This window comes from Zonotrichia leucophrys, chromosome 3 (assembly GCF_028769735.1).
Source record: "Zonotrichia leucophrys gambelii isolate GWCS_2022_RI chromosome 3, RI_Zleu_2.0, whole genome shotgun sequence".
Classification (NCBI taxonomy): domain Eukaryota; kingdom Metazoa; phylum Chordata; class Aves; order Passeriformes; family Passerellidae; genus Zonotrichia; species Zonotrichia leucophrys.
Genome location: NC_088172.1, coordinates 78,377,081 through 78,394,030, shown reverse-complemented (window position 1 = coordinate 78,394,030; position 16,950 = coordinate 78,377,081). Strand labels below are relative to the sequence as shown.

Genomic DNA, 16,950 nt, shown 5'->3' with positions numbered 1-16,950 from the left:
AGTAGTTCAGTGCCTATTAATTATACATCCACAAAACACTACTGGTGAGACCACACTCAAAATATTCTACAACCCTATGGAAACAAAAAATGATGCCATTGCTCTTATGTTCTTACTAAACAGAAATGTATCCTTTATGCCCTCCTTCCTACAGTACCATAAGCTTTTAGCCAAATGTAAGCCTTAATTTATTCTGCTACAATCTAACCTCACACAGGCTGGCTAACAATTTAATAGAGACAAAGAAGTACAGAACAAAATGTTGTTTCCACTTCAATGTTAACAGTTAGAAAAGAGCAGTGATTTTCTATCATCACTGGCTTTCATTCTGGAAGTTAAAGACAGCATCTTACTATTAAAGATTTGACCTTAGAACAAATTTTTAACATATTTTAAAATGAAAAAAAACCACATTCCCTCTGTCAAATCTTATTCTATTAAATCTCACTTCTGCCATGAATCCAAAGATGTTCAACTATTTCCTCAAACAAAAGAAAAAATAACCTTTTTTTTAACCATACCAGACATCCATACACATCATTCCCAGTCTCTCCAAATTTTCTGTTCTGTGCTTTCCCCTTCCATACAGTCTCACTTATGTCTTGCTCAATTTACATACTAGAACAGAAAAGGTAACACTTTTGACCCTAAAAGGCTTAGGCACCAATGAAGGTGTTTGCCCTATCCGCAGCCATGAGCATGAGCTACTTTCCAAAATTACAGCAACAGAAACACACAGTAACAAACCAGACTACAGATTAAGAGGATCCATCCTAAAGCTGAGTTTTGTTCTTGTTAAATATCAAAACCCAGAGAAACTGCAGTTTTAGTTATCAGTTTGCTTGGCAGGGCTGTGACGTGTAACTAAAACATGCTTCATTACACTCCAATAAAAGGTATTTAAACAATCACAACAGCCAACGCAAATCTGGTTTTACTTCACATAAATATTAACACTAGTCTCTGCAGTAAGCTTACAAAATATAAGGTGCTAAATGTTTTGAATCACAAGTTAACAGTTTGTCTTGACCTACTAGAAATAGCCATTTTTATAACAAGTACTATATTTAATGCTTACATGATATTAACTGTGGCTTACCCTCTTCAAATATAACTGAGGTAAATAAAAGTAGCACTTTTAACCAATAAAGTAATATGCAAAATTACTGTACTTAGGAGTTTGTGAACATTTACCATTCTAACCTTGGAGGAAAAAAAAAAACAATGAAAAATCAATACAGTCCTGCATTCTCTGCTCTTCTCACCCAAATGACACAAATACCCTTTTCTTTGCATCTCCAGCATAACTTTCTAGTTTTGCATATATTTCAACTCTGTTTGTCCTTTTTCCCTTGATGGAAGGCCAGCTGTGTGGCACTCCACAGTACTACTGACCATGACTATTCCAGTGTAAGAGCAAGCCAAGCAAAAAGGCAAGCAAAACCTTCACACTCCTCATCGTTGTAGATATACCAGCCAATAATTACTTTGATGGAATTACATTTCCAATTATCCAAAAATATTACTTTCTCTTCCTTTCTTTATCCTCAGGCAAGCAGCATTAAATGTTGAAATGTTTTACTTCACAGAACTTCAAAAGAAAAGTTAATTTGCTCCCCACAGACAAAAAGATAGAAATATTAATACTTAAATCTATAATTTCTTTTAAAACTCACATGGTCTGCTCTTTTCTCATCTATCAAAATGCATAAGCAAATCTAACAGAGGAATAAGAACTGACTACAAGTAACACAGGTGTATCTCAGCAAGAAAAGGAGAAATTTCTAAAATCCCTACAATCGCTTTCTACTGCCCTATGCAGCTCTTTCTCTCCTGGTAACTTCATTTTTGGGGTATTTTTATTCTTTTTTATACTACAAATTTGTAGTACTGAAAAATGTTATGCTAGGAGTGCCACAGCATTAACATCCCTGTTTAACCAACAGCAGCAAAATTAGGAAGCAGTCCACCAGTTAACTTCTCAAACTCTACTTTTGAAAACATATCTATATGCTTCAGTTTCTTCTGACACCAAGAATTTCTAAGTCAGCACTAAGTATGTAGAATAAACATGTGTGGCCACTGCAACCTAGAATAAGACCAATTTGAATGGAATTTGCTATGAAAGAGATCAACCCATTTGGCTTTTAAGAAATGCAAATGCAACTTGATAACAAAATGCATTCACAGATAATAAGGCAACTGCTGAAGCAAGAGACCAAACTATGTGCAGAATCAGTTCTGGGAAAATACAGAAAATGCTCTTGTTGAGTATTAAAAAGGAAAAACCAGTAGAATTATATTATTCATCAAGTCAAAATTCAACCTGTCTCTTCCAGTAGCCATGTAAACTGTAGACAAGAACCACTGATCAGTCTCTTCTATAAATAAATTCTTACCTAAACCAGTCAGTTTTGATTGTCTTTACAAATACAAAAGTAATCAGTCACTCACTACAACCAAGACACTAAGTCAGTGCAGTCAGCAGTATGAAAGGATTTAAATTAACTAAATGCAGACCTGCCTGGAATCCTTGTCACTGGATTCCATCCTGAAGAATTTGTTCTGCAGGCTTTAAGTCAAAAACCGTACTACAACACCTATAGAACCCTTTTTGCAATTGGTTGGCAAGAAAGATTAGTTCCTGAAATTACAATAGAACTTGTTAAATACAAAACTACTACTACTGAAAAAAGATACATGAGTAATTCTGCTTTGCTGTGGTACTGCTGCTGACAGGTTATTCTGCTCTCAAATAAAGGGTGTTTTTGAGCTTAATTTCTGATGTGATGTGCAAATTGAGATATCAGAAAAAGAAAGGCAGAAAAGTTAGCTTAAAGACTCAAAACCATCTCATAATAAAGGGACAAATTGAAAAAAAAATATTTGATTGCATTAGGAAAAAAACAAACCAATTTCTCAGCACCTCTGTGACACTCCAGAAGAAATACCAGCTACTCCAGCGCACGCAAGACTGTGGAAGACCAAATCTCCATGAACGTGGTGTAGCTGACTAAACCAAGGTGTTGTCTCATTTGAGATGCCTCAGGGCACATTTACAGCAGCTATAGAACATGGTTTTCAGAGAGATGAGTGCCCTATGGGTCAGAAGCTGGAAAGGCCAAGCAAAGTATCCTTGGGAACCTCAGAAATAAGACACCTCTAGTGAGGTTAGTGAATCAAGTCTCACTTTTCCAACAGAAGAAATATAAACATATATATATATATATGATGAATTTTCAGGATGTTATTTTCATTCTTGGACAAAGGGGTGCAGGCGTGGGTCATTTTTTTCTTTAACTTCAACTGACAAATGTTGCTGAATGAGGAAAAAAAAAAGCTGTAAGACTAGAGAAAGTCTGTTATTTTGTAAAGTGGGAAAAACTGTAAAAATAGAATATAATTAAGTAAACTGGATCCCAAGCTGAGCAAGAAGGCATCAAGACAATCTCAGTAACTTGCAGTTCTGCAGCTGGGCAACTGCTTTCTCAGAAATCTTATCATTAGAATTGAAGCGGACAAAGATGAGAACAACAGATAATTCAAGATGGGATAAGATACTGGTAGAAATTAAAGCCAGGCAACTGAAGAAATTAAAACAAACACTGAGTAGGTGAGAAAAGGAAAGGTGAAGGCAAAGGATAAACAGATTCAAGCAAATGGACCTGAGACCATCACCAGTATGTGCAGCCCAAACAGGCAAAAAAAAGAGGAAAGAGCAAGGTAGCAAGGCATTATAGCAACGCCACTGTGGAGGCCTAACATAAAATGTTTTAATCCTCTCTAAGTCCACACTTGTACATAGATACTTCCAAGATCACTTCTCTTGATGAAGAAATACATTAGGACTTACAATTGCAAAATCTTCTGTAATTTACTGGCTTAAGAGAAGCCTAGAACATAAGAAAAAGTGAACAAAGAACACAAGTAAGAGGAAAGTGATTATTTTAAAGGGAGAAATACTGTTGTAAACTTTGAATACAAAGAAGAAATAAGTATAAGATTAGAGTCTCTCTTGACACTCTCATTGGGTACAGTCATTAGTTCACAAACAGGTTACTGACAGAAAAAGATTTATTACTCCTGCCACAAAAAGCAAGACTCAGCCAAACTTCAGAAAACATATTGCCTGGAAAAATCTTTGGTAAATTGCATGACCCTAAAAAGAGACATTTATTACACAGGTAAGGACAACACCTAAGTAAGTATAATCTGAATTACAGCAACCAGGAAGTCCTTGTAAGAGCCTCAACCTAAATACAGCCTGTGTAAAATAACCAAATGGTGCAAAAAACACTAACACACACATTGCAGCAACATACTTATGAGAATCTTAGATCTTACATAACTTCAAAATTCATTTTTACAATTGTTTATTGGCAAAATAAACAAGTGTTTAGCAAATTACTTGGCAAAGTGGCCTTTAAAGGGGCAATAGGGAGGTCGGGCTGTTCTCTACATTTATCTGTTTGCTCTTAATTACTTAAATTACTTACTAAATTCCTTAAAATAGAAATCCACAAGAAGACTACATGAAATTACTGAAAGAGTTCCATCACAGGAATAAAATAGCCAAAATTGGGTACCACGTACTATGGGCAATATTCTTAGACTGGTTAGGCATCAAGACTGATTTCCTCCTTTAGGGCCCATAATCAAAAAGAGTAATAATCCAACAAACAAAAATCAGAAGCAAAATATTAAAAATTAAGCTTCAAATGAAACAAAAGAAATGTTCTTCAGGATCAAGGAAACCAATATGGTGGTAGTAGAACCCAGAGCCATAATCCACTCACATAAAAACAGGGAAAATCAGACAGAAGATGAAAATACTAGAGTTCAAGAGGCCACAGAGAACAGTACCATTGCAAGGGCAACTCATTGTTTAATCACTGTGAAATTCCAGATGACAGCACTCAAGGTCAGAGAGGGAAGGAGGCATCAGTGCCTGAAAAAGAAAATGTGAAGAGCAAAAGCCAAAAAAAAAAAAAAGGTCAGATTCCCTAGCAAGCAGCAATGAAAGCTTGAGTGGAAAAGAAAAGCCAAACCCAAGATATTCCAAGGATTTCTGCAAAAAAAATAATAATTTGAATCTAAATGGCATGTTTTAATTATAAAGGCTATTGCAGCTTATAACCGCTTATTCTGACAATTTCTGCTAATATCTGCACTGATGTTTTATCAACTAAGACTGAAATATCTGCAAGAGTTATGGAACACTTCACTTCAAAATACACAAATACTTCATCAAAAAGGATACTGAACTTTTCGAAGCAGATACTGCAGTCCAGTTAGCAATAAAGGATACCTCTGCACACTACACAAAGTAAGTTTTGTTCCAGAAACAAAGATTCAATCTCTTACATGGTATTCCAGACAGTCTTCCTGAAATTAAAACTCCAAATAAGAACTCTGAAAAACTCTAATACAGAGAAAAACATGGAATTTCATGCAACAACATGAGTACTGGATGAAGTAATATAAACAATATAGCTATCTCAGATTTCAACTGACAGTCAAGGAAGACTAAGCTCAAGTTTTCTAAATATTCCCACTATGAAAACAAATAAAATTATTTCCCTTACAGAAGAAAATAAAAGTGCCTCCCTGAAAGCATGACTTGAAGTGCGATAGAAGACAATTAGTATGACAAACTAGTTTATCTTGAACACTGGCACAGTATTTTCTCCAGTATAAAATTGTGGGTATCTCCAAGGTCCCTGGCTGGAGCTGAGTAACTCCTCAGTCATTCATTACTCTTCAGTAACATTCCAGCAGCTCCTCATACATGCAAAGTAAGGTGAACGTGACATCTTAAAAAAAGCCCATTACACAGCCAACAAGCCACTCTGAAATCACAACATGTTTGCTCCTAGCAAAGTTTACAAAACAATTATTTTACACTACAGGCAGTTAGTGCACTTGCAGGAAAGGCTTTCTCCTTTTTTGAGAAGCTGTGAACTTTCTGGTCTCTTGGAAAACAGGATTGCACCGTGCAGTTACACTTCCCTAAAGCTGCACACCAACAGTTTCCAACACAGTGGCATTGCTACAAGGGTGCCTGTGCAGTGGCAGCGGTTATGATTGATGATAGGCAAAGACCTAATCTGTTGCAAAGAGGATGTAAGACAAACCACAAAGGAACTACAACACTTCAGCCTCTATTCGGTACCACATCTGAGCCCGTACACTGGAGATCCTGAATGCATTCAGCCAATCTTTTTTATTCTCGCAGATTTCGCAACTTTCCTTTGCAGAAATATTCTGCCCTTGAAAGATAACATATCTAGCAACAGCCTACAATAAAATATCTAAACATCTTTGTTTGCACACTATAGCTGTCTTCCTCTGCCATCGTTACAGATCTAAACACAAAATTATTAAAGCTTTCTTGAATCTGCACACATCACTATTTATTCCGCATGCTGTGAGACTTAATGATTCACAGCATTTTCAAACATGTAACACTGAAATGTGGAGGATTATTATTTCTTGAATTTACAGCTATTATTAGACACCTCTGAAAAAGATACACTTATTTACAGCATTTTCAGTTGTCTTTGTTAAAATACATAACATGCTCTGTAGGCTTTTTTTTTTGTTTAATTGTGTACATGATATAAGAAATATAAGAACACTGGAGAAAAAAACCCCAGATTTCTTGACACTGAAATTTAACTTCATGCATATTCCATAATCATATTTCTAGGTACTTTAACTGGACTATAGTCATTTAATATATGAATATAGTCTTTATGTATGTGCACTTGCATATGGGCTTTTTAGTCTATCCATTTTCCTTTATGAATCAGGAACAGCTTCAGCCTTTACTTGAAATAAGACATCTCTCAGAACGTACAAACATGGCCCTGTATAAGATACGATGGTCCCACAGAACACGACACCACTCTATAAAACATGCCATTCAGTGAAACATATTTTGACTTGCTCATGGTCATCAAACATGATTCAAGTGGAATCTACTACACATTGCAGAACACATCAAGACTCAATGGGTTAAGTTTACTACACATTTTAACAATTTTTAAAATAAAAGTTCTACCTGGGAGGGCACTGGCTTCATACAATACAGCTACTACTCACAAGACTTCTGAATGCAGAACCACTTCTTTTGTCTTAAAATAATTACTAGCTAGGACTTAAATCTTCTAATTTTATTCAGTGAGAAAAAATAAGTGGTAATCCTCTTGAACCATAATTCCATATATATAGAAAAGTCAAAATAGCTACAGTAGGCTGATACATGAGCCTGGCTAAGTAAGCTTGCAGATCAACTTATAGGAAAGGCAACTTTCCTACAGGCGCCAAATGGAAGCTTTAATGTACTTCTAGAACATAAGCTTAATTTTGTTGGTTTCCATTCATAAAGGATAATGCATTCCAGTGCATGACATATTGTAAAAAAAACACCAAAGAAAAAAAGCTTCAGAATGAATACAATAAAATTCTTAATACATAAAATGCCTTGGAAGCTACAGCATGTGCAGTCTAAATGGATACTACCAAAGCAGTGTTTTAAATGCTTACCATTTCTGTTCACACCAAGTACCTTCTCCTCCACACAGCACACTTTCCCAGACTCACAGGATAGCTAGGGCTGGACAGCACCACTGGAGACTGCCTAGTCTGATCCCTCAGCTCAGAGCAGGGCAAACAGGGGAGATTCTTCAGGATCACACCCATCTGTGTTGTGTACTGCCCCAAAGATGGAGATACAGAAGCTACACAAGCTCTGAGCACAATTTGTTCTACTTTTTGACCACCCTTGCAAAAGAGTTTTTATTGTGTTTGAATGGAATTTTCTACATTTCAGTTTGTGACCATTTCCCTTCAGTGACCACCACTGAAAAGAGCCAGGCTTCTTCATTTATCCCCATCAGGTATTCATAAACATTGGTGCAATTTGCCCTGAGCCCCTTCTTTTGTTAAGACGCCCCAGCTATATTGGCCTCTCCTCATACAACAAATCCTCCAGCTCTTGATCATCTTTGTAGTCTTTTGCTGTAGTCATTACAGTATGTCTGTTGCCATCTTATTGCAGGGGTTCCAGACTGCTGCCTCCTTATCACAAAAGTTCCATACCTTCTTGGTGTTTCTCGTGGACAGCTCCTCAGAGCACTGACTCTTTCTTCACAAAAGAGCCAACCAACTCCAGTTCTTCCTCAAGCAGCCACCCCACTCTTTTAGAGCACTCTTCTTCTCATTGGTCACAGCTGTGGCCTGTTAAAGTCAGGCCTATTCCCAATATTTGATAATTGGCCCAGCTGCAACTCCTTAGGGGTGAGATTACTTTCTACACTATCTTCATTTTCTTATATTCTATCCCTCTACATATGTCCATGTTTCTCTGGTAACAGACCAGAGCATAGTACTCTAGGCATGGCTTTACCAGAGTTGTCCTAAAACTATAAATGCCATGGCTTTAATTTTACTTTATCTGAAATTCTTCATCCTCTCTCATTTTTTATTTGTTGGAGATAAAAACAACACAACCATTTTTCAGCAGTTCAAGTGTTTAGAAAATGTTACCTTCTAAAAATATACAAAAGTAAATTTTATCTTAAACCTTTAAAAAAAACCACAAACTAAGACAAACAGAACACACATTACGACTGGGCAAATGACCTAGTTGTCTACAGGTTCTCTAAGCATAAAGATGATTTAACAATACCACTAAATCAGAGAAATCAAATTCACTTTTCCCTGATCTGGGTAATTATACCAGTCATTGTTTAAAGATAACTAATAAAATAGCAGACTAACATCTTTTATTGGAGCTTAATAAAGAATTATTCCTAAAAGAGACACAAAGAAACAACACAAAACATATACAGCTTATAAATTAATCTAAAAATGGTCATGAGATTATCTTAGTCATAACATTTTATTAGAAATATCAGTTTGTGACTTTTGGCTTTTAAAACTCAATTTTCAAAACTGTAGTCTCACAGAAGCCTTTAAACTTATCTTAAATATTGCATGTTCCTGATGGTTGTGTGTTCTTGGAACTGAAGCTTTAAGAGAAAACAACAAAGACATGTATCTCAATACTCACAAAGTTAGACAGACACACTGGAAAATTAGTGGGTCATGGAACACTGAAAGAAAAGCCAAAATGCAGCTGTAAGATTTTTTAACTTACATTTGAGTGTTTCTCCTGCATAAGGGATATGCAGTTTAAAACGATCACAGCTGGGTCCAGGGGTCAAGGATGTACAACTAAAAAGAAAGATAAGAGAAGAAAGAATGTGCTAAGCAGTCACAGATGGTAGCAAACACATTATTCTACAGGATACAAATGATTAATAGCAAAGATATTGTGACTACCAGAAATACTCATCCTTATGATTCTGAGAAAGAAGAAGAAGTGAGAAAGATGCAGGAGGCCCATTCTCTTTTGTTCAGCAGTTCTCACCACAGCATTAGAAATGTTAGGATTTGTGTCAACTCTCTCCCATTTTAAAAAGAAAACAAACATGCAAAATGCTCTGATTTGAATGTGTAATCAGAATGCTCCCAATTAGTCAGTCAAAGCCATCAAGTTCTCCACTTTGTATATAATTTTGCAAATCACAACTCTGTATGTCACAGCAACATGGTTACCTGTTCCCTGTCCCTGCCACCCATACAACTGGGATCAATCTTAATTTTAAGCCACTAACATTTATTAATTTTTTACCTATTATAACATTAAAGTTTTCCCTTGAGGAAAAGTCTCACAGTAGCCTTCAAGAGGGCAAGTTGCAGAATCAGCTACCTGCGGCTATAATAACATTTTATCTTTTTGGTCTGTGACTCTCCTGTTTATCTGGAGCACTGGAAAAGCAGCTGGGGCTCATGGTGGTAAGTAAGCACTTTATGAATAGAAAAGTCACTGGAAAACTGTTTAGTGCTTAGGTCAGAGATGATCAACTTCTTCATAGCCTCTAAGTCATAGACCAAAATTCACACAAAAAAAATCTCAAAATCTCAGCTGCAAAAGAAGAAACAGGGACATACATTGTTTCACTGGCAGGAATGGTCTCTCTGCTGTGGGCTGCTGGGTATATGATGAGTACCAGGAGAAAAAACACTGGAAGCCCTTAGAAGTTCATTGCTTTATGTTTTTAGGGATCTTGATAGCCCTGAATCTTCTTTCCAGCCTAACATTAATGGGGACTGTTCATAGCCCCAGCACAATTTTTGCAAGCCACCTAGAAATCAAAGCCATACTGGTCATCTCTAGGAAAAAGAGTGAGTGATAAAAAGGGTAGACAAAGTAAAATAACTTGACTAAACTTATATATCAGATCACTCTAACACACACCACAGACAACATATTGAAATAAAACCCACATTTACTGGGCTATACACACAACCAAAAGCAGTAAGGTGGGTAGGCCAGAAAATTGTCAAAAATTCTTATCCTACCTCAGAAAAAACATCATAACTCCTGCAGCTCTATCTCTCCCACTGCACAAAAGGCAACAGGGTAAATGGAACAACCTTAATCATCACTCACACACTCAAAATAGTTCAGAGAGCCATTTCTCTAAAGTCCTGGCTCTACAGTCTCCTTCCCTCCTTCCACTTCCAAGTTACAAAAACCATATGCACTAACTTCAGACTGTTTCTATCCAGTGAGCTACACTTACTACAGTCAAATTCGTGCCTGCATGTAGCTTCCTCAAAAAGAAGCAACCATGAAACTACAGATCAATTCACTTAAATGGAGTTTCCACAAAAAATACTAGAAAACATAAGCAAACCACTTATGTGCAACTAGGATCTAAGGCAGATACAATTAAGAGCCACATTCAGTTAACAGCCTACACTGATTCAGCAAGAATACACCATATTTTTTCAGTATCACCACAGAAATTAGATAACTGTCCTTTCAAATCAAAAGGAAGAAACACATCTATCTTGTCCTGTCTTTGCCTTAGAAAGGTTTTTGCAACATCTTGTGAGAGTATCATGAGAAACAATCTAGAAAGACATAATTTAGATATAAATTATCTACTATCAGGTATGTGCAGACTTGAATGGAAAGCAAGTTTCAAAAAAGGATTAGTTTACATCTTGCTTCATCCAGGAAGAACGACCTGACTTGGCTTTCTTCTGCTGGAATAATACTTCACATTTTATTGAAAGACTGATGATGGAAAAGAAATGATGCTTTGTGAAACCTGCTGATGATGCAAATTTGAAAGGGAATACAGCATGTAAGACAAAAAGACCAATGCTGAAATATATTTTGATTTAATGGTTGTACTATTTATCTTTAAATTACACCTAGGTAGGGCTTATTGAAAAAAAGTGAGCATCGCCAGCCTCATCGGGAGTAAAATCAACTTAAGAATACAAAATATTGGATCCCTAGTACCACAGAAACAAGAGAATATAATTCTTTTCCAAGATGCACTTTTTTAATAGGTGAGAACAGCAAAATGGGAGTGCCCACTGTGAGGGCATTTTAATGGCTGTGGATGAATTTAACAGTATACTGACAATATCAGCTACTTCCAAATAGTTTCTATGGCTTACAAAGGTATTAGGCCAATTCTAGGAAGCATACAAAAAAAAAAAAAAAAAAAAAAAAAAAAAAAAAAAAAAAGCGCACCATAAAAAAGCACACCATAAAAACCCTTTTCAAGTTCTAAAATATCTCTGCAACATCATTTAATATTTAATGAAAATTTCTTTCAAAGTATCATGGGTCACAGTCTGAGACATTTCTCAAATACCATCAAAATTACACTGTTGTTAGCTTTTCAACAGACACAAAAATTTCTGATCTGGCAAATACCCTACAATCTATTCTTTTAGCACAATGGGCCATTTGGAAATACTTACGGAAAGTATAATATTCTTTAACATTAAAATAAAAGCTTTATTTCATGGTAAATGTCCCTAAAAGCAATACTAAGTGCTTTTCCTATATTATTATACTGTACTAGAGATGTTTTTAATTTTATTGGTCTAGAAATGATAGAAAGTGACAGTATTAACATTTTTTCCCCCCAAATTGCTCTGGCTGGGCTGCACAAGAGACTTCAATAAGTGCAATAGGCGAAGCAACCAAGCAGAAATATTATATACATCCATTTGAAAGGAGGCAGTTTCTTTTTAGAATAAACAGCAAAAGAACAAAACTCCTAAGGCAAACCAAAACTTTGGTACATGAAGGAGTCTATGTGTGACCTCATTTCAACAGAAAGCCCCAAGTAATGGCCTGACTATGGACATTATCTCCTGCTTGAATTTCCTTAACACACAGAACCTCTAAAAATTGGATACATGTCTGACCCTGAAACATGACCTCTGTCTTCTCCAAAATGTAAGACTTTTGTTTTTTGGAAATGTGATCCTTTTCCTTAATGTGCTCCACACAAAAGTAACATTTGAAAATGAATGACTTGTAACTAAGTATTTTAAAGATTATTTGTTGTCTTTTCTTTAGAGGGACATATAGAACAATAATACCTGGTGCTGAAAATTAATATCATAAGCTGGCTCTATCTCATCATATATGTGTGTGCTATCTCCCTCTTTATTCATGGAAAAGTATTACACTGGTTTGCATTTATTTCTCTAAGTAATATAAATATTTTACATAAGAAAGCCACTGAAGTGAGAATGAATGCTCTGATGCTCAGAGCAGTGATACATCTTAGTCTTCATAAGATGAATAATGCTATACCACAAGATGTCCCACAATGGTTTCCCTATTAAAAAAATCAAAGTATCATCAACCTGGGAAGTTTCTGGAACCAAGGAATATCGTGAAGTGTATTGCTTAAAATCATATTGCCCTATTCAAAGGTCTGTGCTGAGACTTATGGTTGGAAATTGGTAGATGGAACTGAGGATGCAGCAACTACAGCTGAATACAGCTTGTTCCCTTTCACATCAAATTTTAGCTAAGTTTCTTGAGCAGATACAGCAGATTAAACTCAAACTGAGATACATTACATCCTTATGAAGTAATTATTCCAAGTAGGAGACAAGTAGAACATTCCTTCATTGAGTGTTTGATGCACCTTACAGGTTGTCTGTGATTACAGGGAACAGGTTTCTTTCACAGTTAATACAACACATGTAAACTAAACTCGTTCTTATTCAAAGTCACTGTCAGCACCAGATGCTTAGTTATAAGTGTTCTGAATTCTTTACCAGTCACAGAAGGAATAAAAAAGAATATCCAAACAAAACAGCAACAACAATAATAACAATACAAACCAGGAAAGTCACTCAGTTTTGCTGCTCGGAATAAGGCCTCGGTCTACAACAACAGGTATAGTACAATGTGTTTTTCTCATAAATGGATCAGAGTATCCTAAAAGCCTTTAAGAATGCAGTTCCACTTGAGTTTAACAGCAACGTTTCCTCTTATACCAGAATATTTGTGATTGACTATTTTGTTGAACTGACACAAGTTCTGTTTAAGCTATATCCCCCCCCTTTTTTTGATATTTTACAGGGTTGAAGCCACTCTGATAACCCTAGATTTCAAAACCATCTTCTCATCAACTAGTTTTCTAAAACCATCACTTGAAAGCACTCACAAGAGAAGCAGTTTTAAATCATGTGGACTCTGGTAAGTTCTTATCCAAAATTATGTTCTGTGACAACTGAAGGGATTGCAACGAAACAAAAGCACAAGTGTTTATCACCTTAATCACGAAAGTCAGGAGGTGGATGGCTATTCTATCCAAAGACTTTTAAAAAAACCACAAAAACCCAAACCCATCAAGTCCTCTCTCCAAACCACCAATTTATATCCCAAAATTCCTGTCAGAGGCTTGTTTTTTATGCCACTCCTAAAATCTCCCGCTTAGAACCATATAAAACTATAGCAAACATTCAGAACTGCCAACAGAAGTCCAATAGCTCTACAGGAAAATGAGTAATCTTCTTTTTATTTCTTCTCTTTTTTAATTTGTGGTATAGGTGTAAGCCCAAATAGTCACGTAAGATTTATCTGATGACTATCATTTTTACTGATTAAAAAGTATGCAATGCATTTAGTCATTCTTCCTTCATAGATCACACAGCTTTACTGCCTTTACTATCAGAAGACAAATCATCTTGAATCAGTGAATTTTACTGTACAACAGCAAAGTCAAATTAGACTAAGAATTTTAGCCTCCATAATTTCAGGAACTTAATATTGCCACTGCCTAACCTGAATAGTCAGAGATGCAAAAGCGTCCTTAATCTCATGATGCTTAGGCTGCTACACTTGCTGTTCTTGAGGATCGGTACTTCATTGGAAAACAAACAACTGGTTTTTGTTCACCAGACTCTTGGTGTAAAAGCCAAAAGAGCTTCACATTTTGTTAGAAACACCTCAATGGAGAACACAGCTAAAAACCAACACACACATACAAATAATAAGCAACATCACAAAGTCAGTTCTGACCACTGGTTGCATTCCCAACCCCTCCCACCATACCTACAATATACTTCCAACTGTTCCTGTTGTACAAAGATACTGTTATGGGAAAAGGAGGTCAAGTTACTTTCATAATACAAGAGGCTAAGAATGAATATTATTTTAGGAATGGCGAGACACAGTTCAATCAAAGTTCCAGAGACTGAAGGTTTTGCCAGCAGCACTCAAATGCAGTTCAGAGGCAAAGACAGGTTGTTTGTTTGTTACCAATAAGAGGCAGTAAACACAAAATTCCATCCAAAACTCTTTCATGGCATTTTTTAAGAAAAGCACCTCAATGTTCAAATCTAGTAGAACAGTCTTTGTCGATGCCTTCAGACTTTTATTTCCTCCAATTTTTGTAGATGGAAATCTGCTCCAATGTTCCTTGAAGACACAGTATTTAATCCCATTTAATTAAGACTTAATTGCAGAACTCACAACAGATGGGTATGCCATGTACAGAGGCATTAAGAATAATTAAAGTGTGTGGAGGATGGAGGTGAATAAAAGGAAGGCCTGCAGGTGACAGGTTTTCTGCGAGATCAGGAAACAGAAAAATGGTGAAAATCACTTTTTAGAGCATTGACACTGACGCCCAAACCGTTTATCAGGTGGTAGCTCCCTGCAGCATTGCACAAAGCTTTACAGGCTCCTACACAGTATTTAGAGTATCAATCAGCTGCTCCTGAAAACAAACAGATCCAACTAAAATTATGTCAACCAGGCAAAATTTGAAATGGGAGAGATGGGCAAGTCAACCAACTTACACCTTCAGTTTCCCTTCATATATAGACATATATATTACACATATTAGAGAAAGAGGGACTTGCTCTTAAAAGACTCACAGCATTACTTTTGGGAAATTAAAACACAGTTACATTAAATCACTACTTAAATGCATCTCTTAATTAAAATATTAAAAAGCAAAAGTCAACTGTTAATTATTAAAAAAAACAAAAACCTAGTAGATAAACCCACTGTTTTCTGAAAATTCATTTGTACCCTATCCAGTTTCTTCAAAATTAGTATAAATATAAACTATAGACAAAGACTACTTCTGGCATTGCAATAACGATTATGATGCTGTTTTTGAATCCTGATAGCATAGGTGATAGTCTGTAATTGCAACAACATTTCAAGCCACAGTTATTATCTGGGAAATTCCAAAGTGTCTCCAGATATGTCAATGATATCTTCAATAAAACCTTCATCTACTGTAAAGGCTGATTTTCCTTTACATACGTTTACATTTTCTTGTAAGAAGTTTATTGCACTAACTGGAACTTTTAGAGAGCAGTGGGATGTAAGGCAGAACATATATACCAGAAAAACAACCCCTCATTTTCGTTTTGCACTTATAGGAAGATTTGTATTTTTAAAAGGTAAGTTCAAATAACTATTTAAAATCAAATCAGCTGCCAGCTTTCACTAGAAACATTATATAAAAGGTTCTTATGCCTATCTTAGTAAAATAAATACAGTACTTGTATATTAACAGAAAACATAGATTTTCTTAATATGAGTGAGAGTTTGCCAAAGCAGATGTTGCAGGTGGGGAGAGCTCTGGGACTTGTAGAACTACAAATCTCCTTCAGAGCTGCCTGAGCCTTGTGGCAGCAGTCACCAAAACACGGCTGCCTCTGCTGGAGGGAGATGTCCAGCCCAGTCTCTCTGAGGGAAACAGAGGAAACACACCTATATATATATATACATTCTGAAATCCTCTTAGAAAACTTCTATATTAAATTAAAACACACACAAACTTCTCATGATTCTGGGATGGTTTTAGTACCAAACTCCCTGTTTATTTAGCCTAGTAAAGTTGGGTTTAGAACAGCTCTTTTCCAGCCACCATAGCAGGACAGGCTGGAAGGTGCTATCACAAAAAAAGAAATGTGAAGTACCACATCTACTGCACTTGAAAGAGGACTTGAAAGAAAAACTCTGAAACTATCTCATAACTTTCCATTCATAGAATCTCTGTAGTTCAGGGTGGGAGATCATTATTACTGGGTCTCAGGGAGCTAATGATGATACTAATTAAGAAATATAATTAAGCATGGACAAAGTTTTCAACAAAACATATTTTATAAACATGCTTTAGAAATGTTGATAATCAAACTGATTTCCTTTGTAAGCAAGATCTTTTATACTCTGGTAATTGCATGTAATTCTTTTTAAAGACTACACATGGCACACACATGCCTCAAAAGAATGAAACAGAAACAGAAAATGGAAATTTTAATGAGGAAATGATCAAAAATTGAACAGAAATAAAGACAATTGCGATGGAACAACACTAATAACATACACATATCTAGTATAGTATGTTTAGGTAAATAAACTAGTGAATTTCCAGTATCATAAACTGTCACATGTTCACACAAGGAAAAGGCACTCTTTCATTATACTGGAAGACCAGCTGTACCCCAAATTCTTGGAACTCATAAGCAAAATTTTAGTGAAGAGTATGAGGGAGTGGCAGATGCATCCTTTGGATTTACTTCATC

The 16,950-nt window shown here is 36.0% G+C and overlaps 1 protein-coding gene across 2 annotated transcripts in view; it reads right to left on the bottom strand.

Moving 5' to 3' along the window:
* The window catches only part of BABAM2 (BRISC and BRCA1 A complex member 2), a 162,222-nt gene that overhangs the window by 131,817 nt on the left and 13,455 nt on the right, over positions 1–16,950 (bottom strand). For both annotated transcript variants that reach the window (XM_064708927.1, XM_064708928.1), the window contains exon 3: positions 9,164–9,240. In XM_064708927.1, the coding sequence (XP_064564997.1) occupies positions 9,164–9,240 (77 nt within the window). The remainder of the gene's footprint in view (positions 1–9,163; positions 9,241–16,950) is intronic.